Raw genomic sequence first — 21,903 nt, 5'->3', positions numbered from 1 at the left:
AAAATCCACAAAACAGTGGTATTGCTGTTTTTCTTGATATGTGGGAAAAAGATGCCCTTTTCAAAGTACAATTATTATACTAATAAAATTGACCCGACATTCAACATTGCATTTTAACAACTGGATTAGATTAATGCAGATAGCTTTTAATGCATGTTGCTGTACAGATTTCAGCAACCATTGACTTGGTTATAATGGAATATTAATACACGTCTTAATTATATTTGTAGCTATAAACTGGTAGCATTAGTTTTCATGGGTCCATGAGCTGAAGGATCAGCTTGGATATTGGAAGGATTTGGTAGTATTGTATATCTTGATGTCTGCCCAGTTAGAAAAGTACTCTGGCAATTCAGCTGCAGCAGATGTAAATGGTTTGGGTGCAAATACAATGGAGTAAAACTTTCAGTCCAAGTTTGGGTGGAAGATGTGGAACCATTTGTGGAAGTTGTCTGTCCAATTTGCAGAGCTGATTGATCACCTTCCTGTTTGCTGGCTTCTTTTACATCATTGTTATGAGCACTGCAATCAACAATTTAAAAAAAATCATTAGTACAGGGGAACCAATTGTAATTGTAAACATTTATTAAAAATTGGAAATCACAAATGGAGCTTACATCAACAGATGTTCGACGCAAGGTAACAGCGTTTCCCAAGCATAAGCAGTTAGATCATGTAGTTGCACAGGCCATAAAGGGGAGAGTTTGAGAACAACGCGAGATGCTGCTATGCAAGCAGCAGCAACTATTGAAGGGAAATAATTCAGAAAGCCATGATCTGCAAATATAAAATCATTGACCATTGAAAAAACATGCATTCAATTTAATGTTTTAAGAATAACACAATTTTCCATTTTCACCCAGTTATATTTAATCAATCAAAGCAAAATGCTGCGGATTCTTGAAATCTGAAATGAGAACAAATATTGGGAATACTGAGCAAGTCAGGCAGCAACTGCGAAGAGAGAACTAAAAATGTACAAGTTAATGAAAGTCGTTAATTTCTCCCTCTCCATAAATGCAGTTCTACTTGCTAGGTATGACCAGTACTTTGTGGGTCTGGTCAGTATTTATACAATGCCACTAATTAGGATCTTCACACAGAGAGCCCTGGGGCAGACTATGCTCAAGTCAGTCCACATCTTGCAACCCCTCCCCCCCTCCATATAGCCCCACAGCTACACTGTGACAGCCCCAACGGTTAAACAAAAAGGTCCAGGCATAGATGCTGTGGGTATCAACTATTGTGATGTCAATTGGTTCCAAAACTTAAAATAGATTTATATAACTAATAATTAGAGAATCATAAAATGAGGACATTTAACAAATGAAAACAGTGCTCAATTAAAATAGTACATTGACTATGCCATCAGTTCAGCAAGTCTAAACTTCATTCCCTGTACTTGGGGCAGAATCCAGCAGTGGAGTGGGTGTCAGAAGCACCAGCACCCCAGCAATGATGCATTCCAAATTTCCGTGCTGTAATCCACAGACACACAAGTCGGGAATGTCCTGATTTGTTCTGTTCCATTAGCCAGCACGTTTCAACAGAACCGTCAGCTAATAATATGCACAGTTGAGGTCAAAGGGCAGCAAACCTGAATGCAATTTACAGGGGTCCAGAAAAAATAGATTCAAATACAAATTTTGCTGCTCATCTTTTGAAGGACTACAATGCTTTGGAATGAATATGGAGTTGCATACTTATGTTAATACAGAGCTCAGTTTTACTAGGTGAACAACCCTGAGCTGTGTTCATCCCACTGCAAGATTCCATACGAGTGGTCTGGGATTTGAAGTCAGTGGTGAAGTGATGATGCTCATTTCAGTTTTGTTTCTTGCAGATTCTCTTTTCCAAAAGGAAGGATTTGAAACATAAATATTGAAAGGAAATCATCTTTATCTTTATATTTTGGGCCAAAGTGATAATTACGTGCTTCTGATTGATTAGTACACCATTAAAACTCACTTGTGCCTCACGTGACAAATGGTCACATTTTCAAGAGGTTAAACAATAGTTTCTAAATAACTGAATTCCCTGCTCCTTTGAATTCTGAAGATTACAGTGGAGAAGATTGCATAATTATTGTACCAAATACAGGAGACACAAGGAACTGCAGATGGCAGTTTACCAAAAAAAAGCTAAAGATGAAAAAAAAGTGAGACAAAAATGGAATTGTGAAGCTAGAGGAAGAGGATGGGGATGGTGGGGGGCAGGGCGCAGAAAGAGGAGAAATTAGTGTGAATTCAGGTGGGGCACAGGAAAGGGGGGGGGGGGGGGGGAGAAGCATCTTTGTAGGTTACTTACCTAAATTTGGATCATTCAATTTTCCTACCATTATGTTGTAAGTTACCCAAGAGGATTACGAGGCATTGTTCGTCCAGTTTGCGTGTGTCTTCACTCTGTCAATGGAGGAGATCCAGGAACGGCGAAACAGTTGCAGAGTCAACGCTTGGTCTCGCTGATGCAAAAAGATTCGACATTGGGAACACTGAACGCAGTAGAGGAGGTGCACGTGAACCAAGATGAAGGTTCACATGCACCACCTCTAACCTCATCTACTGCATTTGGCATTCCTGATGTGGCCTCCTTTACATTGGTGAGGCGACGCGTAGATTAGGCGACCATTTCACTGAACTCTTGCACTCAGTCCGCTGAGGCCTGCTAGATCTGCCAGTTGCCGACCATTTTAACTCCCCTTCCCATACTGATGTTTCCTACCTGGGCATCCTAAATTGCCAGAGAGGCCACACACAAAGTGGAGGAACAGTATCTTATATTCTGCTTGGGAGGTTTACAACCTAATGGTACAAAAATTAAATTCTCCAGTTTTAGGTAATTAACCTAAAATGATGCTCCCCTTCCTCACAATCTCTTCCTTGTGTCCCACATGGATTCACACCCATTTCTCCCCTCCCCTTCCATCTATATTCTTTCCTCTGGCTTCTCCGAGAAATAAAGTCCTAGCCTGTTCAACCTCTCCATATTGCTCAGGCCCTCAAGTCCTGGCAAGAGCCTCATGAATCTCTGCACACTTTCCAGCTTAACAACATCTTTCCTGTAACAGAGTGACCAAAACTGAACAATGCCCCCAATGTGGCTTCACCAATATCTTGTCCAATTGGAACATAACATCCCAATATCTATACTCAATACTCTGTCAGATGAAGGCCAATGTGGCAAAAGCTTTTTTGACCACCCCATCTACCCATGATGCTACTTTCAAGGAACCATGTACTTGCACTCCGAGATCACTCCCCAAAGCCCTGCCATTCACTGTGATGGTCCTGCCCATGTTTGACTTCCGAAAATCAACACCTCACACTTATCTGTATTAAACTCCATTAATCATTCCTCACCCCACCTGATCAAGATCCTGCTGCAATTTTTGATAACCATCTTCGCAAACTATGATGCCACTCACTTTCGTGTCATCTGTAAACTTACCAATCATGCCTCGTGCATCCTCACCAAATCATTGATATAAACCACAAACTGCAAAGGGCCCAGCACCGATCCCCGAGACACACCACTACTCACAGGCCAAAAAACAACCTTCCCCCATCACCCTCTGCTTTCTTCCATGAAGTCAATTCTCTATCCAGTCAGCTAACTCTCTCTGAATCCCATACAATCTAACTTTCCAGAGCAGCCTACCATGGCTTACCAACTGCTTTGCTGAAGTCCATATAGACAATGTCCAGGGTTTATCATCAACCCTCTTCAATAAACTCAGATTCGTGAGAGACAATCTCCCACGTACAAAACCGTGCTGACTATTCCTATTCAACCCATCTATCCAAATGCATATATATCTTATCCCTCAGAATACTCTCCAGCAACTTGCCTACAACAGATGTTAGGCTCATTGGTCTAGAGTTCCAAGAGTTTGCAACTCTTCTTAAATAGAGGCACAACATTAGCCACCCTCCAGTCTTGTGCCACTTCACCCGTATCTAATGAAGAATTGTAAATCTCAGCCAGGGTGCCTGCAATTTATTCTCTAGCTTCCCGCAGTGTTTTTGGATATATCTAATCAGGCCCAGGAGATTTTTTCACCTTCATATGCGTTAAGACATTCAGCACCACCTCGACTGTAATACTGACTGACCTCAAAGCACTTCCGTTAACTGCCCGAAGCAAACTCTAAACAGATAGTACTGGAGGTCAAGATTGAACCCAGGTCACTGGAGATATGAAGAAGTGGTTCTGCAAGCTGCACTATTATCTACTTACTGCTTTTTACTTGGTAAAATTATCTAACTTTAATTGCTGCAGTTTTTAATCTACTTTTTAAATTGACTGGCTGGACAAACATAATCTCCCCTCAAATCCCCCCAAAATCCTGAATTTAATTAATCCACTCCTTTCTAAATAGCAGTGGAGTAGTATCGGCGAAACCAAACGCAGGCTCGGCGATCGTTTCGCTTAACACCTTTGCTCAGTCCGCCTTAACCAACCTGGCTGAGCACTTCAACTCCCCCTCCCACTCCCAGTATGACCTTCCTGTCATGGGCCTCCTCCAGTGCCATAATGAGGCCCACCGGAAATTAGAGGAACAGCACCTCATATTTCGCTTGGGCAGATTGCAGCCCAGTGGTATGAACATTGACTTCTCCAACTTTAGATAGTTCCTCTGTCCCTCTCTTCCACTCCCCCTGCCCAGTTCTCCCACTGTCTTCCTGTCTCCACCTATATCTTTCCTTTGTCCCGCCCCCCTGACATCAGTCTGAAGAAGGGTCTCGACCCGAAACATCACCCATTCCTTCTCTCCTGAGATGCTGCCTGACCTGCTGAGTTACTCCAGCATTTTGTGAATAAGTACCTTTCTAAATAGCAATTGATATGGTCACTCTCCCCCCCCCCCCTCCCCCCCCCCCCCCAATAGTTTGTTCACCTCAAGATGGGCCAATTACACTTGTTTAATTTTAGCAATGATCCTACCTCACATCAACAAGTTAGAGAGGAATGGAAGATGGAGTGAGCCTCCACATTGTCCAAGTCAATTGCAGGAAATACATGCGCAAGAATGCCCATCCCATATTAAAAGGTTGCAAAGTAGGAATAGCTAGGTAAAACCTTAATTTTTAATTACAATTTAAGGATTAAAAAGTTATGTTTAAAAAAAAACCAAATTCAGCCTGCAAGTACCAATTTTGTAAAACAATGTGGCTTACAGCACTATTGTAAATAAAATGTGCAAGGGAAGGAATAACTAAACATCGCCCATTCCTTCTCTCCTGAGATGCTGCCTGACCTGCTGAGTTACTCCAGCATTTTGTGAATAAATACCTTCGATTTGTACCAGCATCTGCAGTTATTTTCTTATACTAAATATACCTGGATTATCATCCACCTCATAGACCTTATTGCTAAAAGTATGCACGCAATTAATATCGAAGAAAAAAAGGATTTTGCAGCTTGATTCATATACTGGAAAACAATTTCATTTGATCATATCAATTCTGAATTACTATTTTTTCTCAGGCCAAACAACAACATTCTATCATCATACACATTTCCAAGGTCAATGACTCGTGTGTCATTATTCAAAGAAGTACTTGCAGTGTTTGGTTGAGGAAAATGTTGTATGGACAATAAATACCCTGTAAGGACACTTCTAGAAAGTAGGCAGAGTACTTTTTGATGTATAACTTGGTCTTCTCCAAGTAAAGCAAAGGCCATCCATCATGAAGATCACTTTCATGCACGGCAATGGAGAGGTAGTAATCGATAAAGTGGGCAGCAGTTGGCAGACAGAGGTTCCACTGGAAGGATTCCAGTAATAAGAGTTCCAGATGCAACAAGGTATGTTTGTTTAACACCAAATTCATCCTGGTCATACAACTGAGGCTGTTGAGTTGTTCAAGTTTGGGTACACGCTCTTCTTTTTCCTCAAACTTGCCTGAATTAATGAAATAAAACAAGATTATCTTAGTTGCATTCATGGTAACAAATGTTTACCAGAGTGAATAATCAGGTAATCAATGTTACAATGTTTAAATCTGCATATAAATATTCCGAGGGGCTGAGTTAAGGTGGGAGGAGAGAGATTTAAAGGGGATCCGAGGGGCGACTTTTTCTACACAGAGGTTGGTGGATATATGGAACAGAGTGTCAGGGGAAGCTGTAGAGGTGGATAAAATTCCAATCTCTAAAAGGTAGATCTTAAAGATTTGGAGCAATATGGGCTTAATGCAGATAAGTGGGACTAGCTCAGGTGGATTATTATTGATATTGGTTTATTGCCACATATATCAAGAAACAATAAAAAGCTTTGGCTGTTATCCAGTCAAATCAGACTGTGCATGAGTACACTCTACCTCCGCTACATCGATGACTGCATTGGTGCTACCTCTTGTACCCATGCAGAACTCACTGACTTCATACACTTCACTTCCAATTTCCATCCTGCTCTTAAATATACCTGGACTATCTCCGAAATCTCCCTCCCGTTTCTGGACCTCACCATCTCCATCACAGGAGACAGACTAGTGACTGACATCTACCGACACTGACTCGCACAGCTATCTGGACTACACTTCTTCCCACCCTTCAAATCATTCAAAGGCACGGCATTTCTTTCCACTGCTATGCCGATGACACTCAGCTTTACCTCCCCCTGAAACCCAACAACCAGTCAAATTTAAACAGCCTCTCACACTGCCTTGAGGACATAAAATGTTGGATGGCACAGAACTTCCTCCAATTAAATGAGAGCAAGTCTGAGGTCATCCTATTCGGCCCCCCCGACTCCATCAAATTGATAACAGGCAGTCTTGGAAGCCTATCCTGCCTAGTCAAACCGCATGTCAAAAACCTCGGCATGATATTTGACTCTGCATTAAAATTTGATAAGCAAGTCAACGCTGTGGTAAAAGCCAGCTTCTTCCAACTTCGAACCATAGCTAAAATCAAACCTTTCCTCAAATTCGACGACACAGAAAAAATCATTCACGCTTTCATTTCCTCCCGCCTAGACTACTGCAACTCCCTATACACTGGGATCAGCCAATCTTCCCTGTCCCGCCTGCAACTGGTCCAAAACGCCGCAGCGAGACTCCTGACGGGTACCCGTAAAAGGGACCACATCACCCCGATTCTGGCCTCTCTCCACTGGCTCCCTGTACGGTACAGAATCAACTTCAAGCTCCTCCTATTCACGTATAAAGCCATAAATGGACACTCCCCCCCCTACATCAAAAATCTTCTAACCCCCCTCTCTAACTCCAGGTCCCTCAGATCGGCCGACTTGGGGCTATTCACTATCCCACGGTCTAGGCTTAAACTCAGGGGTGACCGCGCTTTTGCGGTTGCAGCTCCTAGACTGTGGAACAGCATCCCTCTCCCGATCAGAACTGCCCCCTCCATCGACTCCTTTAAGTCCAGGCTCAAAACATATTTCTACTCCCTAGCGTTTGAGGCTCATTGAGGAGGCGCTGTGAACTGTTTGCGTGCTACTGTATGTTTTCATTTTTTTTTCTATTGGAACCTAATCAAATGTACAGCACTTTGGTCAACGTGGGTTGTTTTTAAATGTGCTATACAAATAAAATTGACTTGACTTGACCCTGTCTCCTGCAAAAAGTCTATCCCCTACTCTCAATTCCTCCGTCTACGCCGCATTTGCACCCAGGATGAGGTGTTTCACACTAGGGCATCAGAGATGTCCTCATTCTTCAGGAAACGGGGCTTCCCCTCTTCCATTATAGATGAGGCTCTCACTAGGGCCTCTTCTACATCTCGCAGCTCCGCTCTTGCTCCCCCTCCCCCTGAGAATCTATGCTATTAGCTGATATAGTTAATTAGAGATATTGATATTTTGTTGTAGATGGTTGAAGATGGTTTATTTTGTAGTTGTCTTAGCTAATATAAAATGAATGCTTATTTTCAGTAGAAAGCAGTAAGATGGATGCTTGTGGCAGAAATGTTATCATTGGGATGGAATGTGTTTGTCCCTCTAGGAGTGATAGGGAGTAGACAGAGGTGTATAGGGGTTCTTTGTTCTTAAATTACTCCCTTGTCTGATAGTGTTAGCTTGTGTATTAAAACAGTTAGAGCAAGGTCGTGCAGCTGCGAGATTGGTCGTATATATTAGCTAAGACAACTACAAAAGAAACCATCTTCAACCATCTACAACAAAATATCAATATCTCTAATTAACTATATCAGCCAATAGCATAGATTCTCATCCCCATTCGTAACAAGGACAGAATCCCCCTCGTTCTCACCTTCCACCCCATCAGCCAGCGTATCCTACAAATCATCCTCCAACATTTCCGTCACCTACAACGGGACCCCACTACTGGCCACATCGTCCCATTCCCTCCCTTTTCTGCGTTCCGCAGAGACCGTTCCCTCCGTAACTCCCTGGTCCACTCGTCCCTTCCTACCCATCCCCGGGCACTTTCCCCTGCAACCGCAGGAGATGCAACACTTGTCCCTTTACCTCCCCCCTCAACTTCATCCAAGGACCCAAACAGTCTTTCCAGGTGAGACAGAGGTTCACCTGCACCTCCTCCAACCTCATCTACTGTATCCACTGCTCCAGATGTCAACTTATTTACATCGGCAAGACCAAACACAGGCTCGGCAATCATTTCGCTCAACACCTTCGCTCAGTCTGCTTTAACCAAACTGATCTCCCGAGCACTTCAACTCCCCCTCCCAGTCTGACCTTTCTGTCATGGGCCTCCTCCAGTGCCATAGTGAGGCCCACCGGAAATTGGAGGAACAGCACCTCATATTTCGCCTGGGCAGCTTGCAGCCCAGTGGTATGAACATTGACTTCTCCAACTTTAGATAGTTCCTCTATCCCTCTTTTCCCCTCCCCTTCCCAGTTCTCCCTCTATCTTCCTGTCTCCACCTCTATCCTTCCTTTGTCCCGCCCCCCTGACATCAGTTTGAAGAAGGGTCTCGACCCAAAACGTCACCCATTCCTTCTCCTGAGATGCTGCCTGACCTGCTGAGTTACTCCAGCATTTTGTGAAATAAATACCTTCGATTTGTACCAGCATCTGCAGTTATTTTCTTACAGAAATACCACAGGTAGTGCAAAGAGAATGGAGATTTAAAGGGGTGTAATAAGCAACTGTAGTGGATGATAATAGATCCTCTTCTGGAACCAGTCACACTCCAGTAGCATCTTGGATATATTTATTAGCGAGGACAGTAGAAATCTTTGTCGGCATGACATTGGGCCAAGAGGTCTGTTTCCATGCTGTATAACTCTATGACTTTTTAGTCAACAGAACAATTGCATTTACTGTTGAATATCGCCAAATTAAAATTCAAAGCACCATTCACAAAAGTATCAGGCAAGTACAATGTAAACATTCCAAGGACCTTTCTTTGATATTTATTGGCATTATCAACAACAAGTCTTCTATTATTAAGAGAGGAAAACAAAGGGTTGAGGAGCAGTTACAGTTGCTTAGAAAGTCAACTGGACTAATTAATGGCTGCGAGAACCAACTTAAAGATCATGCACTCATATTATGGCAAAATACAGTTTTATTCAATGTTCTCCAAAAGGCATCAAGGTAGGAAATATATATGGCTTTGTACAACAGTTGCCAAGCTTACCAATTTATCAATGGGACAACCTGCTCCAAACTCCTGGATGGAGTCATAAAAGAAGCAATGATCTTCTTTCTAAAATTGGTCTCACCATACCAGACCATCAACCCATGCCCAACTCTTAAAGTAAAACAAGAGACCACTAAAGGCAGTCATTCACGGGGCAAGATTCTTTAAAAGTCGGTACCCATTTATAAAACTACAAAAAAGGAGTACTACTTACAAACTCCTCTAGCCGGTTTTGAAATGATTACTATCCTGGTAAAGATTACATTATATACACAAACGGTGAAAATTGGAATAGAAACTTAACTGATGCATTTACTGTATCTACCCTCAGGCCTAATCTTGGATATTCATTACATTTTAGTTTTGTAAGGTCGTTAAAATGTATGTATTCGTTTTACGCATGTGGTACCATAGGTAAACCCAGTATTTATTAATTCCTTTTGAGATGGTGATTGGTGAGCCACCTTCATGAACATGTGCAGTCCTTCTGTTGAAGGTACTCTCACCGTGCTGTTGGGTAGAGAGTTCCAGAATTTAGATCTAGCAACAATTAAGGAGCAACATATATTTCTATGACAGATAGTGTGTAGCATGGAGGGGAACTTGTAGGTGTTGAAGTCACATATGCCTACTGCCCTTGACCTTGAAGGTGGAGGGCACAGGTTTGGAAGGTGCTGTTATAGTAGCCTGGATAAGTAACCAAAGTGCATTTTGAAAGTGCTACACCCTGGAGCCACTGTGTACTAGTGGCAAAGGGAATGAGTGTTTAGGTTATTTGGTAGGGCAGTAGCAAGATAGTCATAAATTGTATGAATTTTTGAGTTGCATTTCTCCAGACAAGTGGAGAGGCTTAAAAAAAATTTCAACTCCCACCTATGCCTTGTAAAAGGTGAAATAACTTTGGAATGGCATATGATATGATATGATACCCAAATCATGACCTGCATTTATAGTCAGAGTACTGTGGTCCAATTGAACTTTGGTGAAAAGTGGCAACAAAGATGTTGATGGTGGGGAATTAAGTGATGGCAATGCCATTCAATGTCAAGGATCAGTGTAGAGACTCAATGGGTACTGTCATTGCCACTTTTGCAGCATGAATGTTACCTGCCCATTGTCAGCCCATGCCCACGTTTTGTTGTATGCAAGCATGGACTGCTTCCTTTGCTGAGGAGCTGTGAATGAAATTGAAGATTGTCACGGATCATCACATGATCTCACTTTGAAGCTTATGATGGATGGTCATCCATGACACAGCTGAAGATGGCCAAATATACACTACCCTGACCAACTCCTGCAGTGACATCCAAGATTGGGATAAGTGACCTCCAACAACCACCTTCCTGTGTCCAAGATATATCTCCAACCATTGGAGTGCTTGCCCCTTGAGGTAGTTGTAGCAGAATTCCAGTCAGTCAAATTCCACTGGATGGCAACGGAATTCATTCTTACCAGACTTCTGAAATTCAGTCATGCAAGAGTTCAGATAGTCATTGTCTGATACCTTCATGGTATGAACATTAACTGGCACTTTGTGGCATGAACGGATGACTGGACCAAAGCTAAGCTCAAGAGTGGAGTGGTCCTGGCAAAACCTAAACTGAGCATCAGTGAGGTTTCTGTTCGTGCAGAATTGCCACTTCAGTCAGTGATGATACTGTTGACAATTTCTTCCATCATTTTGCATTATCAATCAAGTTTTTTTAAATGCTAGTGGACATTAATTTTAAAAATCAAAAGCTTGACATCAGATTTGTTTCAGGGCTTATAACAGAAATACTTATAAACGTGGATCGTTAAAAAAAAACCTGGAAAAGCAACCATCATTTCAGAAACAAAACTTTGATCTACTATGCACATTACACCATACTTACTTGCTAAAAGTAAACAGGAGAGTGCCACCTGGTGCAACTGCTGCACAGAAATATCATAACGGTCCATGAACAAATCTAGAAGATAAACAGCCAGATGACGAGCAGTGGGGCAAAGATGAAAATGATTGCTGATAATTGAAAGAAGATCTGCAAAATATCGTCGGACATTCAACTGAGGAGAACGGCTCTTGTAGGGCAACAGTTTCAGCTCCTGAATAAAGTGCAAGAGAGTAATAGTAAGAAGGTAAAATATACAATACAATACATTATATCTTTATTGTCATTGTACAGGGGTACAACGAGATTGGGAATGCGCGCCCATACGATGCAATAATTTAATTAATTTAAACAATAGCAACCCAACAAAACAAATTGTAACAGTTTTAAGACAGAATAAAGTGCAAGTAGGTCTGTGCCGGTTCACTGTGCGATGTGACCATCCGGCTCAGTAGGACCGGTTCATAGCAGCTATGGCCCTGGGGATAGCCCAACAGTTTTAAAGTTCATGAATTGCTTATTAAGAAACATTTGAGGCAATTTGGCCACATTAACTAGAGATTACTTTTCTCCATGTGTTGTAATTTTTTACTGGTTCTGATTTTCTGGCATGATCATACAGAGAATATATATTTTTTGTGGGGGAAGTGGGGGAAACAGGGAAAGTTCTATGCTTTACTTTACCAATCGAACCTAGTCCTCGTGGGTAATTAAATGTGACTTCAAATGACCCTTGCATCTTCACAATGAATGAGTACAAGTGCAGAAGACAAAGAAAGAGATAAACCAGCATATTTCTATATTTGGTCCAAAGGTTGGGTCAGGTGGTTAGAGAGCACCCCAATTTAACGTTAGCATATGGTCCTGTAGAATACAGTAAAAAACATCTGATCCAGCCCTTCTGAAGAATCAATTAGGATCCGCTCCACATCTTTCCCCACATACTTGCAACTTTCTTTTCTTCAAATACCTACCCTTTTGGTTGCATTAGTCATGCAAATGTCATTGATTTTCACCTTAGTTTAAAAATCAAATCTACCAAGGTGCAATCTGAACCAACTAGGTTAATTAATCACCTCACTTTATAAGAGAAGCTCCATGGAACATCAGCTGCAAGCACTCAACAAAAATAAAAAAATGTTGACAAAGCTGAGAACCATTGAGGAACACAATGCATCTATACTTGCTCTTAATTGTGAGGGATTCAGGCCATAAGGCCAAAGAAATGATCTCAAGTTAAAGACAAATCAATTGTAATTGGATTAGTAAACTCATATTCTTGCTCCATAGAACATATTTACCATTTTTATATGTAGTTGCAGATTTGTTCATTTAAAAATTCTTAAAAATTTAAATATCCAACAGAGAATGCTTAAAAAATAAAGAGAGTACAATTTCACTCACCATAATGCAGAAAATAAATATTTATTATGGTTATTAGCTTTAAGCCTTGAGCCTTCACGGACCTTAACACAAGTATGTAATTTGAGACTGTATGAACTTTAAATAGGATACTGCAACGCAGATACCGGAGCGACAGGATGTACTTTGCTGGGTTAGGTTACAAAATGACATATTTAAAATGAATGAGACTCAATTAAACCATTTCAATGTTGAATCGGTTTTGGATCGCTTTACTTTCCCATCGAGTTATACAGAGAACATAACCAACAAAATAGTTAATATTTAACATTTTGCAATTTCAATCGGACACCATTTTGTTTAGACACGAAGTAACTTTGTGAGCCATTCACGTCAGACGGTCTCAGTAGGTATAGTCTTAAATGCGCCTCTTGGTCTTGAATATAGTCGGCAACCAGGAATAGTAATATTGATGCATTGGAAATCACTACATCAAACTAATAATTTGTTCTAATGCAAAGACCGATCATGTTTTATTTTCTCTATTGATACGAGGATTAATATTTCAAGCGGGCAGTAATCTGATTACACAAATAATGTGGAGTTTGTTGTACAGTATTTGGTACAAGCAGCCACTTATCTCAACCCTAAAACATTTAGATAAGAAACAGTTACCGGCAGTGCAAATGTTATAAGAATGTTTGGAATTCGAATTACACAATTTATTAGTGATATTTTTTGTAACAATCAGAAATTCCCTCATGAAAACAATCTTTTTTAGCAGTAGAAGAAAAAATGTTAGTTAATTGTCTATTCGGTTGATTTGTAAAGATTCAACTTCCAAATGAATTATTACTTTGGAATAGTATATAGCACTCAAGTTGTTCATTGATATATTTATGTTAAATATTTAAAATAACAAAAATAGAAATTGTTAGATCAAGTAGTATCTGTGGTGAAAGATGTGTTCTAATCTGCTGAACATTTCTAACATGTATGATTTGAATGTTTTTTTCCCCAGAAGAAATGCAAGTCTGCGCTTGTTTTTGTTGTAAGGAAGATCCAGCATTCAGAAGGAATACAATCAATAGGCAGCAGCAAATCAACTCGACCAGAAACGTCACCCATTCCTTCTCTTCAGAGATGCTTCTTGTCCCGCTGAGTTACTCCAGCATTTTGTGTCCAATTCAACATGCTTGATTGATGAGCTATTCCATCCATTGTGTGAAATATACATTTACATACAATGTGAGCAAGCCTCAGCTGCCCTTGACCAACTTTATTTTAATCACGGAGGTAGTTAAAGATTTACATTTCAATGGAACTGTTACTTTTCTTTAATTACCCACCACAAAATGAAAGTGTACGCAAAGTTTTTAAAAAAAAAAACACACACACACACACACAAAGCATTGCGATTATCGCCTACTGTCACTTGTGAAACTGTTTTGTATGCAGTCATATTGGTAGAGGAAAAGTATCGAGCGCCTTTACACAATTCTAGCGTGGAAGGTTAAACAACGCCAGCCGACATACTACAAGAGTGTGACTGCCCTGAGACTTCAATACAGAGATGTACCTTGATGCGCAGAGCCTGGTGAACATCGGCAACCACTTGTCCTTTCCACCACTGATCCTCCAACGCCATCAGACTCAACAGGAGAATTGACTTACTCCTGAAAATGAAAATGCAAACACCTATCGGAAAACACACACCATTCCTTTAACAGCTCACGACAACGCTCAGGTCCTTATCAACTCAACAAATTAACGCTAATCAATTATTTCTACTCGCCCGACAAACCCGACATCTACTGATGAGAAAGGTTGAATCTCCCGAATAATCATTTCTAATGCGATTGCAGCTGAAAGTGGTTCTTTTGTGTGCGGTTGTCTTTTGAGTTGTTGACAGCAGAGCAGAGGGGCTCGTGTTCCCGATCTCCCCGTGGTGAGCCCTGTCAACTGACCTCAGTCAGGCGAACGACAACAAACAGACACAGCAGAAACAGAAGCAGCTTCACAACTTCTGCTGCCTCAAACGCAAGAAGACGAAGCAGAGCAGATAGTATAAGAAAATAACTGCAGATGCTGGTACAAATCGAAGGTATTTATTCACAAAATGCTGGAGTAACTCAGCAGGTCAGGCAGCATCTCAGGAGAGAAAGAATGGGTGACGTTTCGGGTCGAGACCCTTCTTCAGAGCAGATATACAATTTCAGTCTGAAGAAGGGTCTCGACCCGAAACGTCACCCATTCCTTCTCTCCTGAGATGCTGCCTGACCTGCTGAGTTACTCCAGCATTTTGTGAATAAATACCTTCGATTTGTACCAGCGTCTGCAGTTATATGCTTATACAATTTCAGAACACTTTGGAGTCTCGGTGTCAATTGTCAAGCAAGCAGGAGCAGGAAGTATCGGGTCCATAGCAAAGTGTGCCGATTCTTCGGAGACATGAACACTTCCGGATCGTTGCACGCCGGCCGAATGTAGCACGTTTTTGCTTCTCTTTCATTATTTTTTTAACGAATGAGAACTGAATTAATACAGTTTTCCGGAAAGGAACTGCCCATTTTAAGGCACAATCATTGTTCGAACCGTGTCTATTAATCTGAACATTGTTCAGTTTCCCACTCATTTGAGTCTGCGAGGTTATATTTGCAGGTCCACCAGGTTCTAAAGGGCTAAACCTATGTCCAGGTTCGTTCCGATTCTGAAGTTCCCGATTTGATATATGGAAAACAAAATGTGAAGGCCGATTCTCATTTCACCTGCTCAAGGATCAGTGGAATCAGCGTTATGATCATCCTTTAAGGATTTCTTGGATTGAACTTCAATTCAATTAATCAAATTCTGTTCGCCGTGACAGTTGTAACTCTTCTGGGACAGTTTGCTGCTTCTGAGAGCGAAGTTGGATGTTCGAGGCGATCTAAAAGGGCAAATTAGCTCTGGGAGTAAGGACAGTCACGTATAGAGATTGCTATATATAAAGCAAGCACCAAGAAAAGGACATTTAACAAAAAATAAGAGAATGCAAAGGAAGAGTCTTAAATATTTTTAAAACATTCATTCTTGATATTCAAAGGAGTGAATAGTTACTGTTTGTAGATGGGAATGTGGAGTTTGGATTACATTCAGTTCGACTGTTATCTGCAGAGCAGAATTAAGTGGCCAAATTGCTCCTAATTTGAATGTTTGTATATGCCTATATTTATGTTTACCAGGTACAACATCACTTAGGTACTGAATATCACATAAACAATATTGGTTTACAGCGGACAACCTTGTGAGGTTCCTAGAGAACAGATGATGAATCACAGAATAGTAACCACATTTTCACAGAGTTATGGAAAGCGAGAGAACATGGTGAAGTTGGCCCAGGGATTGCTGAAGAGGACTAAATTTTCACAGCTATCTACCTACTTGAGCATCCTAACCTTCTACAATACCCCAATCCTGTGGAGGCAAGCTAGAAATCTACCCTCCACATAACCACAGGTTGCTAGAACCAGATGCAAAATAAGTGAAGGTGGATAACTAGAGATGGACAAAAAATGAACGACACACTACTAAAACAGAGGTACTATGGATATTAAATTTTGTTGAGTCTTTGAATAGCAGTGGGAATTAAGTCCACACCAGTCTGAAAGCAGATGTGGAAAAAGACTAAGTCGGCTTATTGTCCACCTTACCAAAGGTAAGATGTCATGATGGAAGAGCCTGCCTTGCATCAGTGGAATGTGCACTATTTAAGGAAAATGATTAAAGAGACTTCATTATTAGCCCTAGATGTGAAAGTGTTGGAGGTACACTAAAAACAAACTTTGTGGTGTTCTCTACAAAGTGAGAACGCCACAGCTCAACAATAAGCCCCAGGATAACAGTAACATCTTCAGCTCAGATCTTGAAATGCAATCCATCAACCCAAGCATCTGCCAAATTAAACAACATAGAGACTGGACACATAGTACATTGAAGGGTACACCATCGGAACAGGCCTTTCAGCCACAATGTCTCTGACACACATGATGCCAAGTTAATCTCCCCTGCTTGCATGTGAAAATATCAGAAGGATTTCTGAGGCAAATTTAGTTACATTTGCTGCTTTAACCTTTTTTTTTCTAAAAACTGAACTTTGGAATCTTTGCTGATCAAATATTTTAGTTTATTGTCCGACACATCACGCTGCAGATTATGTTTTGTGCTGTTCTTTCCATCTCTCGTGAATGGGTCTCTCCAAATACCATTTTAAACATTCACTTTATGGTCAATATGATTTTTGATTGGGATTTTTGAAATCTGTATCTACCACTTTTAAAAAGTATGTTTTGAAGTAAATTTACAAATATTTTAATAGATACACAGAAACATAGAAAACAGGTGCAGGAATAGGCCATTCAGCCTTCGCCATTCATTGGGATCATGGCTGATCATCCACAATCAATAACCCGTGCCTGCCTTCTCCCCATATCCCTTGATTCCACTAGCCCCTAGAGCTCTATCTAACTCTCTCTTAAATTCATCCGGTGACTTGGCCTCCACTGCCCTCTGTGGCAGAGAATTCCACAAATTCACAACTCTCTGGGTGAAAATGTTCCTTCTCACCTCAGTTTTAAATGGCTTCCCCTTTACTCTAAGACTGTGGCCTCTGCTCCATTGTTTTGGCTTTGGAAAGAAAAATCAATGTTCTTTAATAACATTGTTCCAACTTTGCCCTCCAATGTGTCTTCCATTCCCTTCACCCATATGTTATCAACTATGCAATTAACTGGTAGAGTTCATGCTTTGAGATTCCATTTCTATACCTCTTTGCCTCATTTACACCCAGAAAACCCAGCACTGACCTAATAATATCCTGTCCCAATATCTCCATCATTGATTTGGTATAATTTTACCTGTGAAGTACTCAGATATTTTCCTATGGTAAAGTCATTACGTAAATCCAAATAGTAGTTTCTGCAATTGTGTTTCTTCAAAAAGTTTTAATATATATGAGATTTTCAAAGATTTATTTACAGTACTTTCAAAATGTTCATTGTGTTAAATACCCACTTTGGTCTTGCATGATGTGATAGCATGCTTCGATTACAATAAAAGATTTACCCTTCATTAGCTTTATATAATTTCCAACTTGTACATTTCAGTACAGTTGAAGTACATTTTTAATGTCATCAAGGCCCTCTAAAATGGCTTTCTGCATGGATTTTGTGGCTGTTCTTCCCTCACCTTTCATCCTGGATTTTGAGAAGTTTGTGTCAGAAGTATTTGACTATATTTAGCTCCTTGTCCAGGGCAAGGCAGGCCAGAAGGCACCTTTTACCGAGCTTATGATCTTCCAGCTATTTTGTCATTTGCATGTGTTGCAGCAGTTACAGTTTATAGTATGTATAGATTTCCCAAGGTGATAAGGCACATTGTACAAATTTAATATAGCCATCCTACTCAGATTAACCAGCCAATGTTGTCCATCCTTCAATATTTCATATAGCATTTGCAGTGAGTCAAGAGCAGGGCTCCAAGCCTGCCCTATGGCTCTGAAACAAGTGCAGTCATGAAGAAAGAGTAAATGGGGAGGTAATCAGATACCTCAGCTCTGGTAACCTAACCAGGCATCGGGGAGATGGTTGGTGCTAATTAAGTTAAAGTGAATCACAGACTCAGTTTGTTCACCACCTCACAATTTTGTCTGCTGTCTTAGTGAAAAAAGAAAATCAATGATTCATACATTTTATGGGGTCATACTGCATGGAAACAAGCCTGCCATATTACTCTTTCAAGGGCTTGTACAATTCCCATTTGAACAGATTAAATCTGTTTGTAACATTTTAACGAATACAGTAAATTTCAGATGACACCAGCTGTGTGTAAATGATTTGGTTCTCACATTCTTCTTCTATTTATTGCTCATCACTTCTAACATATTTTCCTGTGTCCTTGACACATGTGCAGTGGGAATAGTAACATTTTATTTACTCTATTTAAAATAATCAGCCTTGTTTCAAATATCTTCTCAAACTTCTGTGTTTTGAATAAGAATAACCTCAGTTTCCTTATTCTTATTTTGAATAAGAATAACCTCAGTGTAACCTTATAAAGGAAATAAATCATCTCTGGAATCATCTGGTAAATGATTCCTGCACCCACTCTAGGATCTTCACATCCTTTAAAAAATCTGAGGACCAGAATTAGTTGCAACTTAATGCACCAATTCTTACTGTTTGCTGTATATCCTAGGACTGTGAGTGGTTAGTATTAAATTAATCGATCCACAGGAAGAACTAATCAATGAAAAAAAACATTTTTTTTCCAACAATGAAGAAATGTTTTAAGTCAAGAAAGTGTTGTGTATGTATTTGTGTGTATAATGGTCAGAGGAGTTTGGTTTGGTTTGCAGGATATCGGGATCACAATGACAAAGAGAGGACACTAAAGTGGAAAGAGGGCTGAGGAGATATGTGCAGAGGTATGAAACAATGCATTTGGGAGGATTGATAAGGAAGGCCATTTTATAATGAATGATGTAATAGTACGAAGTCAGGGTGAGCAATGAGATGTTGATGTGCAAATAAATCTAATGGTTTTATGGCATGTTCATAAAGTCATAGAACAAGGAAACAGGCCCTTTGGCCCACTGAGTCAATGTGACCATCAAGCACCCATTTACACCATTCTTACACTATTCCCATTTTTACAACTCCCTCCACATTACCATCAACTCTTCCTTGATTCTACCACTCACCTCCACACTTGTGGCAACTTCCAGTGGCCAGTTGAGCTACCAACCTGCGATCTTTGGGATGTGGGAGGAGGCTAGAGCCCCTGGCGGAAACCCACGTGAACACTGGGAGAATGTGCAAACCCACACAGGCGGCACCACAGATCAAGGTGGGACCCGGGTTGCTGGAACAGTGAAGTAGCAATTATACCATCGTGAATGGCTCAAATGTGTTGTCTTTCCGCTGGCTGGTTCACATGCAACAAAAGCTTTTCACTGTACCTCTGTACATGTGACAATAAACTAAACTGACTAACTGCATCACTCTGTTACCCCAAAGCGGTTTATTTGGGTTTAGAAGTAATAAGATATAAAATATAAAACAAAGAGATTATAGTTAGAGCTGTGATTATTCAGATGTGTGCAGAACAGTATTTTGGAACTTAACAAAACTGAGTACAATGATGTATATTATTATAAGGGCAAGATTATACTAAATCAGAACATTCTATACTAAAGAAAACATAGAATACATGGAAAGTATGTTATTCATATGGAGAGATAATTTTTACACAAAAAAATTTAAATAGGAAACAACTGAGAGGAACAATAAAATGCATATCATATTGCTGTTTAATTATTTTATTTATAAATATATTCAAAAAGTCAAGTTACAAAACAAATTAAGGTAACAATAAGTGCAGTACCAAGTACACACTTATCATATCATATCATATATATACAGCCGGAAACAGGCCTTTTCGGCCCACCAAGTCCGTGCCGCCCAGCGATCCCCGCACATTAACACTATCCTACACCCACTAGGGACAATTTTTACATTTACCCAGCCAATTAACCTACATACCTGTACGTCTTTGGATTACTTATATGATTGAATCGTTCATATAGATTACTTAAAGCGGGTTTGAATGACTGAAAATACCATGTTCTCAGACATTTCATTAATTTTGTATTTTTGCCATTTATGGATATTTGGGAATCTTCACAGTCCATAGCTTAACAGTCCTTTAAAGGGAAAAAATTAATTGTATTTATATTTCTTTGACCCATTACCAACAGAATACAGGAGCACTGTTTAATTATTAAGACATTTTAGATCGTTCATTTTTGGCATAAAAACTTTCATGGAAGCATCTTTGGTCCAAGAGTGCGCTGTTTTATCAGAGTTAACAATTACAAGTGAAAATAATTATAAAAATATAAAAACTTCACCAGTACCACTAGGCATGACTGCAAGAAAGCTAACTTGTTTTGAGAGTCATGCAACAGTACCAAAGAATTTATTGTGCAACGGTTTTAGAAGTACAATTTATATTCTACTTGTATTTCTTTATTGAGAAATGGGCATCACTGGAAAGGCCAGTATGTACTGACCACCTCTAATTCCCTTGAGAAGGTACTGATGACCCATTTATTTGAACTGCAGCAAGTCCTTCTGGTGAATACACTCCTTCAGGATTTTGAATCAACAATGATGAAATAATGGCAATAAATTTCCAATTTTTGCTTGTACTGCCTTGTTGTGGCTAAATGGGACCACCTTAGTTATGGCATCTTGGTTGGCATAGATGATTTGGGCTGAAGGGCCTGTTTTCATGCCATATGACTCTATGCCTCTACGTTTTGAAGATACATCGTTGGCAGGCAATTCATCATTGGTTTTGACTCTTGCCCTTTCTGGAAGTGGAAGTCATGTGCTTGAGAATTGCTCAGAGTATCCACGGCGAATAAATGCAGAACGTGTTCTAGAAAGAATAAATGATTATTATGATTGATATAGTACCAATTCAGACGCTTGATTTGTCCTGCAAGGGTTGTTGGAGCTGCACTCATTTAGGCAACTATTGCCACCTCACCCTTAGTCTGAAGGAGGGTCTTGACCCAAAACCTCACCCATCCCTTCTATCCAAAGATGATGCCCGAGTTACTCCAGCATTTTGTGTCTATCTTCGGTTTAAACCAGCATCTGCAGTTCCTTCCTACACACACCACCTCAATCGTGATGTGCTTTGTGGTGGAAAGGTTCGCAGGTGTCGGTGCCCAGCTGTTGATCTGTTGTTTTATTCGCAGCATTTTTGTGACTGGCCCCAGTTGAGTTCTAGTCATTGATTATTCCCCAAGATAACAGAACATTGAAAGTCAAAAGAGCAATTCCATTGAGTGTCAAGAGGAAGTGGTTGTTTGACTTGTTGATAATGGTAATTGGCTGACACTTTGTGACTTATCAGTCTATGTCAATGATTGTTGAGGTCTTGCTAAACTATCTTCCCATCAGCATCACAGCTCCCAACCTTGCGAATAATATTGATTTTGATATTATGCCATGGAGGAAAACTGATTATAAACCCG

The 21,903-nt window shown here is 40.3% G+C and overlaps 1 protein-coding gene across 1 annotated transcript; it reads right to left on the bottom strand.

Moving 5' to 3' along the window:
• Window positions 1–230: 230 nt before the first annotated feature.
• ccnj (cyclin J) lies at window positions 231–14,705 on the bottom strand. Its single transcript, XM_078412726.1, has 5 exons — window positions 14,401–14,705; window positions 11,463–11,673; window positions 5,606–5,905; window positions 618–777; window positions 231–522 (listed from the first exon to the last, which is right to left on the bottom strand). Exons 1-5 carry the CDS (start codon window positions 14,467–14,469, stop codon window positions 231–233), a joined length of 1,032 nt encoding a protein of 343 aa, XP_078268852.1. The 5' UTR covers window positions 14,470–14,705.
• Window positions 14,706–21,903: the final 7,198 nt, after the last annotated feature.

The sequence above is a fragment of the Rhinoraja longicauda genome, chromosome 16, assembly GCF_053455715.1.
Source record: "Rhinoraja longicauda isolate Sanriku21f chromosome 16, sRhiLon1.1, whole genome shotgun sequence".
Taxonomy (NCBI): Eukaryota; Metazoa; Chordata; class Chondrichthyes; order Rajiformes; family Arhynchobatidae; genus Rhinoraja; species Rhinoraja longicauda.
This window is presented reverse-complemented; position numbering and strand designations above follow the sequence as displayed.

Bases quoted from the DNA above. Each gene is read 5' to 3' on its own strand.
- ccnj (XM_078412726.1), bottom strand. From the start codon at position 14,469: ATGGCGTTGGAGGATCAGTGGTGGAAAGGACAAGTGGTTGCCGATGTT. The intron at 11,674-14,400 runs GTACATCTCTGT...CACTTTATTCAG, and splicing joins ACCAGGCTCTGCGCATCAAG to GAGCTGAAACTGTTGCCCTA. The intron at 523-617 runs GTAAGCTCCATT...TGTTGATTGCAG, and splicing joins TGCGTCGAACATCTGTTGAT to TGCTCATAACAATGATGTAA.